This window comes from Hylaeus volcanicus, chromosome 2, assembly GCF_026283585.1.
Source record: "Hylaeus volcanicus isolate JK05 chromosome 2, UHH_iyHylVolc1.0_haploid, whole genome shotgun sequence".
Taxonomy (NCBI): domain Eukaryota; kingdom Metazoa; phylum Arthropoda; class Insecta; order Hymenoptera; family Colletidae; genus Hylaeus; species Hylaeus volcanicus.
Window position 1 is genome coordinate 24,668,359 of NC_071977.1, and position 12,706 is coordinate 24,681,064.

Sequence of the window (12,706 nt, forward strand, 5' to 3'; positions counted from 1 at the left end):
CTCCCTCCAGCAGTCAAGGACGTTCGCGGAGGAATGTCCTCCGCATCCCCGGATCGAGGATGTTGGATGAATCCAAACACGAACTTGGCCACAATGATACAAATGCGTAGAATGATTCTGATCACATATGTATAGGCAGTCCCATAAATATTCGTATCTTCTATGTCTATTGAAGAAATTTATTTAAATTAAATTGTAGGTTTTCAAGCGTATATTTGTATAAATATATCCATCTATAAGCCATTATTTAATCAGTCAGACTTCCATATGTGCTCCGTGCCCTTTGAGTAAGATACTCAGACATTTCGTCAGTATTGTACTGTAGCAATCAGTGTATCGGTATGAGTGTGTCAATTGGCTTCTGAAGAAGTCAGCTGCAATGCTAGTTGGTGTTTCTTCCAGGAGTAGGAATTCTCGATGGACTCCTCAGTGAAACTCAGAAAATATTGCTTGAAACTTCAATAATACTTAGTTACAATTCACCTTTGCAAGTGTCTCTAATGCTAGTGTCCCTAAAGACAGAGTTTCATCAGATTCTTGAGTCCAATAGTCAGCTAATGGATAACCCTCCAATCTTTAAATCTATCCTGACAAATTAAACAGTGATCTGTTACACTAGATCTAGTACGCAAAAATGGCGCCAGATTCGAAACACGTTCAGGCGATCTAATTCTCCGCAGCGCGCTTATTATCGCAACATAAGCGCGGAAAGTTCCGTTACGGAAACACTTCAGTTTGTATCATAAATTATCGAATGGGATTGACCGGGGCTACGTGTGCGCACTCCGCGAGGTCGGACGCTCTTTGGGATTGATGCGCATCGAAGGGTTTATTGATCAAGCCTGGTCGCGAACGTGTTTGCACTTCACGGTAATTATTCTTCTGTTTGTGCGTCAGCTTGGCATTTGTTGTTCATTTAGCTGATTGGATAAAATAGGTGAAATTGAATTTACGCGTCTCGCGGTCCAGTGGGTACTCCGACATTTCGCGTCGTGCTTCCACTGGGTGAAAATGTGTACATTATTTTTATGTTTGAAACCATATGCTCAATGGAAGGTATTCAAACTATAATGTAACGTCACGAGCATTGTTTTAGTTTTTTTATGCAATAGAAACGAGTTTAGGAAAAGCGAGTCACCCAAAAAGGGGCCACTTAATTGAAATAAACTCGATCCAGTCATGAAACGAGGTTGATCGCACCTCTAAGCTTATTTTAATATTCAAAGATCGTTAGCAGTCGCTGGTGAGAGGGTCGATTAATCGATAAGTGCAATCGATCGGTTTCGTCAGTCCAATGTGCCTACAATTCCAGAAGCGACGAGACAGAGTCGCAGAAGAACTTATGGATAACGTTGATCCTAGATCGCGGTCATTTTCACGCCTCGGTGAGCAGCTGTATCGAAGTCATTCGAAACAAAAACAATTCGATAGAATCGTTCCAGTTTCCACTTATCATTGAAAGTTGCACGCTCTGCATTAAAAATATGTTTTAGAAAACGATCTTTTTTAACACATTGGCCGCCACGTCAGTCAGAAATGGTTAACAGGATTTTTTATTAACCAACTAAAAGATCAATTCGTGATGAGATTCGTAAATTTGGCGAAATTCAAAAATTTGATACTACGTCGAAATGTTAAACGATCTAATCTTCGATAGTCTCACGACAAAATTTGTATTTTATAGAAATTTTTACGAATTTTAGCTCAATAGCCAACGTATTAACTGTATCGTTTCCACAGCGTGCACAACAAATAAAATCGAGCCCCCTTTTGAACATCCATTTGCCACCCACCCCTATCATCTCCGAATTAGGTGATTCGTTGCTTCTTTCGAACAATGGAAAAAAAGTAATTGGAAAAACGAAGAGGGAACTGCAATAACTGGCGGGTGATTGCAATCAGTGCGATTGACCGTGTCTCGCAGTGGAAGAGCGAAATCATGCACAGCTGCGCATCGAGAGCAGACGAACGGAACTGAAAATCAATGCAAACGTAATGCAAAGAGGAAGTTAACGAGCCACGAGTGTTTCGAACGGCGTTCTCGCGTCCGCCGCTAAGTGCACGTTTATAGGCCGCTTCGCGATCGTCGAGCGTTAATGAAACGCGCTAATGATCGACAGATGTGCCTGCAGTTACGGCGTTATTTCTTTTTCTGTGCTATTCTGGGAACGGAACGAGCTACGAGCTACAACGTAGAGATGCAGCCAAATACGGACATTGACTTGTAATTCGTTTAATTGAAAAAAAAAAGAATAACACGTGCCATGTACTCGTTCAATCTCTCTAATGGTTTGATTAATGGCAGCGCAACTGGCATAGATCCGGCAAGGATCACTCGTATACAGAACTGCTAATTAAACACACTTGGAATTTTATCAAATGGAAATTGTTGTAGATTTTGGTCTTTACACGATAAATAATAAATGAAAAACAAGAATTCTATTATTATATAGTTTTAACCTCTTGAGGGATACTCATACATATGTATCTATACTTTGCATTAAAATTATCGTTATTTACGATCACAATACCTTTCAGAATTAAAAAAAAACTATATTAAAATGAGACAGCATATTTTTACATCAAAATCGATTTACAGATTAAGATTGCTTTCGATGATGTATATTCGATTAAAGCGAACAAAAAATCCATTTAATAATTCATCCGTCGAGAGGTTAAATAAATATGCAAGAATTGTACGAATACCACTTTTTTTTAAAAAACCAGTTTCCAGGATAATACCACTTTAATTTTGTTCCTTATGGTCCAAGAAGTGGTTATTTCGACGGAAGGGTGAACGATCATAGCTAGGATAAGCATTTATGCGAGTTTTGTACGAATGAAATATAAATATGCGAGGTATAGGACAAGACCCTGAAATGAAACAAGTATTCACCATTATGCAGTCGGTCGAGTGGTTCGCCGGGGTCCTTCGTACGCCCACGCAATTTCATGCTCCTCAAGGCTCGTCAGGACGCGAACTATATCGCGTTTGTATATAGTCAAACGCTTGGAAATGGAGACTGTTTTGAAAATTATATAAAATGACCTAATTGTAGCTTTGTTTTGCTCTGAGCATGAGTAACAATTTCAGTATTAGGATTGTTTTGGGACTGTTACAATGGAGATTCTATTAAATAACACATTTGAAGGAACAATTATAGTGTCATCGAACATTCTCGGCGAGTAAGATATCGAATTTGTTGGAAACGATATGCATTTACGTAAAAAGTAACTTGAGGCGGACTCGAATAAGAAACAAATGAAATAATAAAATGCAATAACAGGAGGCACCTCCAGGGCAAATAAGAAGGCAGGCTACAGAAAAATAATCCCCGGAGACGTACATTACACAAGAAAAGATAAAGAAGTTACTCGACGTTCTAGAACTTCATTGATAATATTACAACAAAAATTGTGTTGTAAATGTCAAATACTCATCTCGGACAAATGAAGACTTGAAGTCATTATCACGTATTCAGATATAATTTACTTTTTATCAGAATGTAAAAGCGAGAATGACATAATATTATAGATTCATTCTACTACTCCTTCCTAGAGACAAAAATATGGCATGAAATGTACTTCTTTATTACAATAGCAAATTTTAATACTCTTTTAGATACCAACGAATGAAAAATGTACTTTAAAGTACTAAGATATAATTCTAACAAAAGTATTCATTCCTGGAATCCCGCATAAATAATTTCCCCACGGGTCAAAACTGACACAACTCCTTCTTGCGCTACCTTCCGTCGTTCCATGGTTAATTGCAGACACTCGGAGCCTCGTCTGCGATAATAAACTAAAATTAGAGTCAAAGAAAAACAGGATAAATATCCTCGGCGTCTTCGTCCACGACCTCTCGATTATCACGATTCCTCGTAGCGAAAAAACAGTCTCGTAGCCTTGCCGAGCGAGAGGAGTCTCGACTTCTGGCATTAACGTGACCCCACGGCGTTACAATAATACTACCCACGGAGGGAAATGAGGCATTTTCGAATTTGCATTCGCGACAGCCGCGGGCCACCAGTGTCCTCAGCGCTCACGGAGCCCGCAGCTCACGGTTTCTTGTACAATTCTGAAGCAACGAATTCAAGAGGCAACGAGCTGCGCACGTGTGCACGTGGTGGGCGACCAGGCTCGGAGTTTTCTGAATTTGTAAGCTTGTGTACACGCACCCAGTATGCGTGTGACGTTGACCCTGAAGCGTTGGCCAAGTCCTCGGATAGGGTGGACCTGTGGCTCCTGAAAGGCTCGCAACCGCATACGGAGAGTCACGAATGCTTTTGTCCGGACGAACATTAACATATGAAAGTTTTATCGTCCACGGTGCGCTGGGATTCTTCACGAATTTTCCAAATTTCTAATCTCCAGAGTTGAAATAAGGGATGATGTTAAAAAGGGGTGAATTTTGGGGTAGCTGAGGCAGCGAAGTTATTAATAAGGAATCATTCTTTTGATTTGGAGGAATTATAAATAATTTTCAACGTCCTCCTTTACTACGTCAATTAAAATTATCGAACAGAACTAGATATAGTACCGCGCCTCCATACCCAAGAATAAGGAGTCAAACGAGAACACGAAACGTAGGGCAGAGGATTGGTCTTGTAATATTTGAAACTGTTTATGACCAGAAATCGAGTTTATTTCCCGCATAATTTATGAAAATTTGAAGCTAATTTTTCTCAAAACTCGAATTTGTTTCTCTATTTAATTGACGAAATAAAAATTCACGGTGAAACTGACGAGAGTTTGAAAGCGATCCACTGTCGCGGCTCTAATTTCGTCGATGGTCGCTGATAGGTATTAGAAAGTCGAGAACCGTGGGTTCGTTCCATTTCCGTCCGTTTTAAAAGGAGTATAATGTCCATCTAACGATGTCTCAACTGTCACGGTTGAGCATTTGAGATTGAATAGACGCGAAAATAGATAGCATTGTACTAGGTTGCGCTTTAATTCGATATCTCGCGGATTCTACCGGCGAGCCTAATAATTTCAACGATAATGTTGCGGTCAGGAAACCGCCCATGCAGCTGGAAAACACTGTTTCATAACAAATATTATTCAAAGAAGATCAGTGACTGGGCGAACATAACGAAAATCATGAAAGGGAAATCCATTGGGCAGACCGAATTATATTTTTCTCTTTATCGATTCGTGCGTGGTATCTTTTTATCTGTTTAAATGGAAACAGACAGTCCAAGGTAATCTCAGTTCTGCTAACCTCACTGGCGAGGAACTGTGTTACACCGTTCTAGATTGATACACTTAAAAACACGTTAGTCTGTAAGCGAAACTCAATTTTCTGCGTCAAATTCGTTTAAACAAGGTAAAAATAATCTCTTAGCTGGCAACGATAAATCAAAATATGTAGAAATGAACGAGTCAAGCGTGGCTGAATTGACCCACATGGGAATTATCGACACTTTCACAAGCGACGCGGAAAACGAAGTTTTAAAGACTCGCTAATTTTCCTTCCTTGAAACATGTAACAAAAATATATCTGCTGTGGATATCATAAATGTGTAAAATTTTGGTCCTCGAGGTAAAAATTCACGAAGAAATACCTCTTCTTATCGTTCTATAGACACTTCTTTCAGAGAATATTCGAGTATTTACACGCGCCGTTTTCCAACGTGAATATGTAATAGCCCCGCGGATATAAGTAACCGAGGAATAATTTCTATTCGATGAATAACATAAAATTCACGCAGTAGAGAATTAAGTATCGACATCGGTGTGCATCTGGTTATCCAAGCACCGAAGTGGTAGAAATACGTTTATGGGCCCAGTTTGAGGCACTCGTGTCGAGTCGCTTAGTATTCAGAGCGTGTATTAATCAGTTCAAGTATACGTACGCCAAGAAGTAATTCCCATTCGAAGGGTAATATAAATTTCACGCAACGGAGGGTTGGGTTTCGACATCGCTAATAGTAATTCAATCGCCAGAAACGCCTTTATACGTTCGACTTTAAACGTAGAGATTCAAGAAAAAAAAAATAGATTTCTATTTATTACATAAATAAACATTCTAGATTTTCAAAAACTATTATTCTAAGAGAACTTAGACGTCACGCAAAGTACCTCAAAGAACAAGCCATACGAAACCCACATAAAAACTCTAACGAATTTTTATACAGAAATTATTTCCTGCAATCTCAATTACGTGTACAAACGCGTACAAATTTCAAATAATTTCATTGAACCGTTTACTCGTAATAAATTTGTGAATAAAGCCATTATTTTCAGCGTTTTATTCGAGTCTTTCCTTCAAGTAGTATTCGCGATTTCTTCCACGGTTTCGAGCCTCACGCAAACACCAAAGATTTTGCGTAGGAAACGTTGTTTTTCGCGTCGATTTCCAGTTGGTATCGTCGACGGATCGACGGGATTTTCACGCGCGGCGACACGTTTTCCGGAAATGCGTAGTCCCGCGCTCGACAACAGGCAAATTTGCATACGCTGACTGCCCCGCGGCGATTCTGCGGCGTCCAACGCTAACTTAACTGGTGGACTTCTAGCCAGCGACGTCGTACACGCGCTGAGGACACGCGCGTGTCCTCAGAACGTGTTAGACGCCTCCTCGTCCGTACCCTCGGGCGACGCTCATCTTGAAGGCGCACGTGCATGCAGCTGGTCACTTGGAAACACGCTGCCGCTCTGCACACAAATGTCGCAGAGGAACGCGACAAAGTGACTGCGACGATCACCTATGCAACAAGAATGCGCCTTCGTCCTTTACATGCTACTGCGTAGCTGTCTGCCCAGTATCGGGCACATTCTACTTCCGCGTTTGGTTACAGTTACGCTCGCACGGACAAGGGCGGACAGTCCGCTGTATACAGTATCGAAGATGAATAACTTTTTCAGCTGTTTTTGGAATTGTTTGAAATTATTCGAGGATAGTTGTTCCTTGTGTAGAGCAAACAAAATAAGTAAAAAAGTCATATAGAAGGTGGAATTTGATTTGGTTCGGGAAGTATTGGCAAATTGGAATGATATTAGTTATATAACTCAAATATGTAGTAGAATCGTTTGCATTATTGATTCTATTGTTACATTTATGATATGTTATTAAATAATAAAATTGATTCGTGGAACCAAACAGCAAGTGCTTCAAACACCCTCTGGTATTATTTCTAATACTACAGGCACATTAGTCCTGAGCCAGTACACCTCCTATTTTCCTCACTTTTAGTATAAAAATTTTTTCGCAATTTTCCTTCAATAACAAAAACGTCACCTGCCCGTAATTTTTCATCTCGCTGGCCAGTACTGCCTGGCACCGTTTTAATTTTTGCTTTCGAAATTTCGCACCGCGACGCCTCATCGCGTTAATTTTTTTTTTTTTTTTTATTTGCTTTTATGTCCGAGGCACTTCAACGATGTGATCTGCGTGCATTAAAGTGTCGTTGAGCAAACGCCCCCGGGGCGTTGCGTTCATTATCGTAATGCGCGACCGTGTCCTATCTTTGTATGTTGGCGATCCTCGCTTCCACGCTGCGAATCTTACACGAGACGCGACGCAGTTCTTTTCCGCGATGCGACGTCAAAGAGCTGGCCACTTTTGAAATTACGTTATGTGAAGTAATAAAAAGCGATACTTGGAAGTCTCGAAACAAACAATGTTTAAGAAGAAGTAGAGAATAAAAATTTGTATAGAGAGCAAAATGATGATTTTTTGTTTTGAAAAAGAGAATTATAGTCTTGCAGTCAACTTTGTGAATTTCAATGTATTTAATTGTAATATTCATAAGTCTAAAAATGATGCTGAATAATATTAAAATACTATGACACCTTTGACATCATTTACATTACACGATATGTATTAAGTACTGAAGATAATATTTAAAAATAGCAAAGGCAATTCGAGCGGACCACCCTATACATCCACCTGCTTTCCAATGAACCAGGTCGGGAGCTAAAAACTCATGAAATCTAGAATACCGAGTGTCGATAATTAACCTCTTTCAGATCACTCTCGAACGCGATTTGCCGCGCGATCATGATACCAGGTTAATTACGCGTGCATCGGTATACTGCATCTTTATTAGTGGCACTTGCATACACGCGAGTCGATCGCCCAGAGGCATTCGAATCGTGATGATCGTTACTGCGCCGATCGCTGCGACGTTTCTTCGTGTCGGTATCTTTGTGATTCGACTATTTATCAAACGTTCCAGTATCGACTCTCTCGCGGGTCTGTGTCTAATACACCGTGTCGGGCGTTCTTTATTTGTGGCTCGAGATAGAGATTAAAATGTGGGTCAATTAGATAGATCATTAGAGATCTATTACGCTATGGAGGCCACGCAGATAGGAACGGTACTTCGTTGGCTCTATTAGGAGAGACCTTTACATCGAAATTCTTATTTTAGAAGAGAAACGAATGAGACACTTTTCGAGCAACGTATCGACGAACTGACTTCTCATCGTGTTACGCGTTAATTTTCCTAGTGGTACTTATCTATTCTAGGAAAAGAGTTCGGCTCAATCAATCCTGTGCGAGTTGATGCTGGGTGGTTGGAATATGTATATCAAATTTCCAAATAAACCATTTGTCTATTACTCTATTTAACTAAAATTTCTCCGAGGAACAAAGATGGTACCAAACAGCCACGATACTCACTCATCCATACATTAGGACCAACTAGCCGTGAACCATGCATCGTTTCACTACTTTTAAGATTAAGATTCGTTCCTTGTTAGTTTACCATCGGAAATTTTTCATCCACGCGAGAATTTCGCTCAGTCTCCGTCTGGGAGCGACCAAGAAAAACCGTTGCATCGCGTTTCGCGTCGCCCCAGCGGCGATGCGCCACGGCGCATGCTGGTGCACCGCGACCAGGACGAATAAGAAGGGAAAAAGGAGGAGAAAAGAGAAACCAGTCCCCCTCGCCTTCGTCCCCGTTGACGTCGTCGCAGGAGCTCTCGCAGACTTCACAGGCTGAAAATAAATATCGCGGCCGCGACGAGAACCTTCTTTCCGTATCGAGTTTCGTGGTCGACGGTACTTCGGCTCGATTATTTAATACCCCCGCGATATACAGGGTGTCCCAAAACTCGCGTAGGAGCCAGAAATGGGGGTAGCTGAGACGATTCTGAACAATAATTTCCTTTGCAAAAATGTCGGTGGGGACTTCATTTTTGAATTATTACCGAAAATCACAGGACCTGATTAGCGCGTGATCAGCCGCGAGAGCATAAGCTCGAGCCAGGACTGGCTGGTTGCGCTAGGTCGTTGCGTAGCCAGCAATCTTCAAATCAGTATCAAGAAAAATCTAAACAATAGCCATCCACTGATTCGAGTGCAACTAAACATTGGACCAATCTATACTCAAGTAAAACTATAGAAGCAAGAGGTGATATTCAAAGAGACCCTTCCACTACAATGGCCACAAGATCCTTTCACCATTAGAAGATGGAAAAGTCGAACAACAACCTTGTTTACCACTAGAACGTAGACATCACAGAAGCTAGCGTTTCATGCTCGTGCCTGACCTCGTCAAATTGCCTCGAATTAATCTCCACGAGCCCTCCACCCGACGAGAGTAGCTAGTACAACCCTAAGGCTGTGGTCTCCGCAGTCTCGTGCCTAAATTCACCACCGAGCCCGAAAAGTAGCCCGGGTATTAACATTCTCGACCATTATTTGGGGTTAGCTCTACCGAAAGAGAACAATCGGTCAACAAACGAAAGTTCCTAGGCGCCATAGTTTTCCTCCTCCTGAAACTCGTTCGTACAACTCCTTGTGTCAACCGACACAAATCAATTTCCTTTACCTAATTCTCCATCCGGCTCTCTCCAGCTAACCCCGAGCCATCCCGAGCGGAAAAATTCGGGACTCAGCCACAGGAAGGAGGATCGTCCATGGAACAAAGCGCAGGAGTTTTCGTTGTGTACACAGGCTGGAAATGAGTTCGGGATCTTTTTAAACCACCGTGGCCTCTCCACTTTTCTCGTTTCTCGAACCCAGTCGAGTTTGATTTTCCCCTCGGCCGCGAGTGGACGCTCGTTAAATATTGTTTCGCCCGTTAATTGCCTTATTAATACGTATGAAATTTACGAGTTAATGTTCCGGTTAAACCGACCACGTGGTGGAGTAGGCGAGGGGGGTTTCGGAGTCGTTACGGGTCGTCGGCTCGACCGAAAACAATGCGCGACTAAATCAGCCTTATCGTCGCCAGCGACCAACCGTGAGCGTCGATAAATTAAATCAAGCTCTGGGCGATTGAAATCGGCGCGAACGCGACCTCGTTAGAGGGGAAAGTTCCGTGCTTAATGTCAGCGGCGAACGAGCAACGTTTTGACTTCTAAATGGCAGCTGCAACTGCGTCCGAGCGCGAACCGTGGACAATCGGGATTATCGGCCGGGAAAAATGCATCGAGGAACACGTGCTGACCGCATGCACTCGCAGTTTCACGCGGGGGTGGACTGGAAGGTGTTTCAAAACCTTTGATGACGTTCTGTAGCACTGGAATATTTAATCATGGTAGGATTCTTTCGTATTTCGTATTTCTTTCGGAATTTTAGTGGTTGGCCTTATGGTAGAGGTACAATGATTAAAAATGAGTGTTAAGGTACGATGTGTTTGTTATAGATGTATGAAGTCCTACACATTGTCCTATACGAAGTCGGTTCCTTAATGAAACTTGTGGTAAACAAGTTATGCGCTCGTATTTAATTTTATCTCGTATTTAACCCTTAGAAGCCTGATTTTCCAAATTAAATTTTAAACAATAACTATGTATTTATTATTTGAACAATTTTGACAGCTGAAGTTTATTTTTTTTTTAACTTTTGTTCAAAAGAACATTATGCAATGGTAACATTAAGGCATTTAAGGATTAATAATGAATAAGAATGATTCAATGCATGAATTAATATGTCTTTTCTCTAAGAAATTACGTTGTATACACAGGACGTAACGTGGTGTTTTAATTGCAGACGGAAATGTGAGGCCGACGGAAAGGAGGCGAAGGCGGAGCTGCCACAACGCAATATGTTCCCTAGCGCTCAAATTAAAATGAGGTAAATATACCCTTATTTATGTTCCATAGCTGAAAAGAGACGCACGATGCATCGTGTAATGCAAGTAGGCTTGTTGCGATTTGTTCGAGAACACGAGATAATATTAAATACAAACGTCTACCAATAAAGTTTCAAAAATGTGGATCAAATAATTGGATGAATTATTTATTCGATATCTCAAACGAAGAACGATAGGGATGTGTGCATTTTTTAGTTTCATTCACATTCAAATTTTCTATAAATCCATAAAAATCCGCAGTATAATTATTATATGTTTTTCAAAAATCGTGTTACCTGCATCCACATCATTTTTCCTACAAACGTCAGAGGGAATGGTGCCTGATGGTGGCTAATGTCGAAAGTATCTCTGTCAGATTGCTGTCGCCAAGCAGTTCGCCGGCCACGTCGCCCACAATGTCGAATTCCTCATCGCCGACGCCTCCGACGCCGGCCGCGCCGGCCTACAACCAGAAGATGACCGGAATACCCTGCGTGGCGGCTGCTTCCAGGTACACGGCCCCGGTTCACATCGACGTAGGCGGTACAATATACACGTCCTCGCTGGAAACGTTGACGAAGTAAGCACACGCACGCTGCACGCACACTCGCGCAACTCGCGAGTTTCACCTGAATATTTATAACACGCGAAAACCCAGCGTCGAAACGCTTAATAACACGCGAGATGCTGGAGCGCGGTTTCGCGACTCGTGGAAAGCCACCACTGCCGTAGAACGACCACGCGACTGTCATTCTAATTTATTACGCGCACGAAAGTGAAATCTGAGATAATGAATGTCAGATAGAGTTGGGAATTATTTTTTCTCGTTACTCGAAACACGAAAGACATTCCAACAATTTACGATTCAACGGAATTCCAACCGAGAAAAGTGACCTCGACTGAACGGAGATGGCCGAAGTTGTTGTCAACGTCGTATAGCGATACAAAAAAAAGTAGGAGTGTTCGTGCTTACGTACAAATTACTGGAATTTCCGTTACGATGGGGAACACGGATTTTATTTATCACTGTTCGCGGCGAGCAGCCTGAGTAATTCAAATTGCTGTCTCTTTGGAGAAGACATATGGCGGTCTTGGCGAATTTTTCTACGGACACGCGGCACGAAAGCGTCCAAATGACGTTACACGGTCCGATGATTGAGCGTTGCACTTCTTGTGGGCATAAATTCCGAATGACGCGGGGAACGCTTTCCAAAGTCAGGTGTAGAAACGTGGAATAACACAATTATGATCTCCGTGATTTTGATGAATAGGTCGAGATTGATGGCCACTTTTCAACACGAAGGAATAAATTCCGTCTTGCGACATCGATTCGCGCAATTTGACAACTCGCTAGATATCTTGAATACGGTGTTGATGGGTTGATTGATCTCTGTACTTCTTAAATGACTCACGATCTACAAACGTTACAATTTATATTTTTTGACACTAGGTTCACAGTGATTTCTGATCAGATTTCTATTATCGAAGTAATGCCAAGTGAAGTCGATTTACTGAAATTAATCAGGAAGCTTGAACAAAAATCAATTTGGATATATGATTCTCTTTTAATATGCATAAATATCAGCATATTGGCGAAAGATATAAACCGTTTCTATACATACTTCTGAATTTGAAAATCATACTCCGTAAACCTAATATTGAAGACTCTATGA

The 12,706-nt window shown here is 41.5% G+C and overlaps 1 protein-coding gene across 2 annotated transcripts in view; it reads left to right on the top strand.

The window, feature by feature from the left end:
* LOC128884709 (BTB/POZ domain-containing protein Tiwaz) overlaps positions 1–12,706 on the top strand; it is a 37,685-nt gene that overhangs the window by 9,805 nt on the left and 15,174 nt on the right. The window contains exons 1-3 of one of the 2 annotated variants that reach the window (XM_054138289.1): positions 10,439–10,496; positions 10,952–11,035; positions 11,410–11,613. In XM_054138289.1, the coding sequence (XP_053994264.1) occupies positions 11,007–11,035; positions 11,410–11,613 (233 nt within the window). In that variant the 5' untranslated portion in view covers positions 10,439–10,496; positions 10,952–11,006. Of the gene's footprint in view, positions 1–10,438; positions 10,497–10,951; positions 11,036–11,409; positions 11,614–12,706 lie in introns of those variants that run through there. The other variant, XM_054138288.1, reaches the window with a different exon arrangement.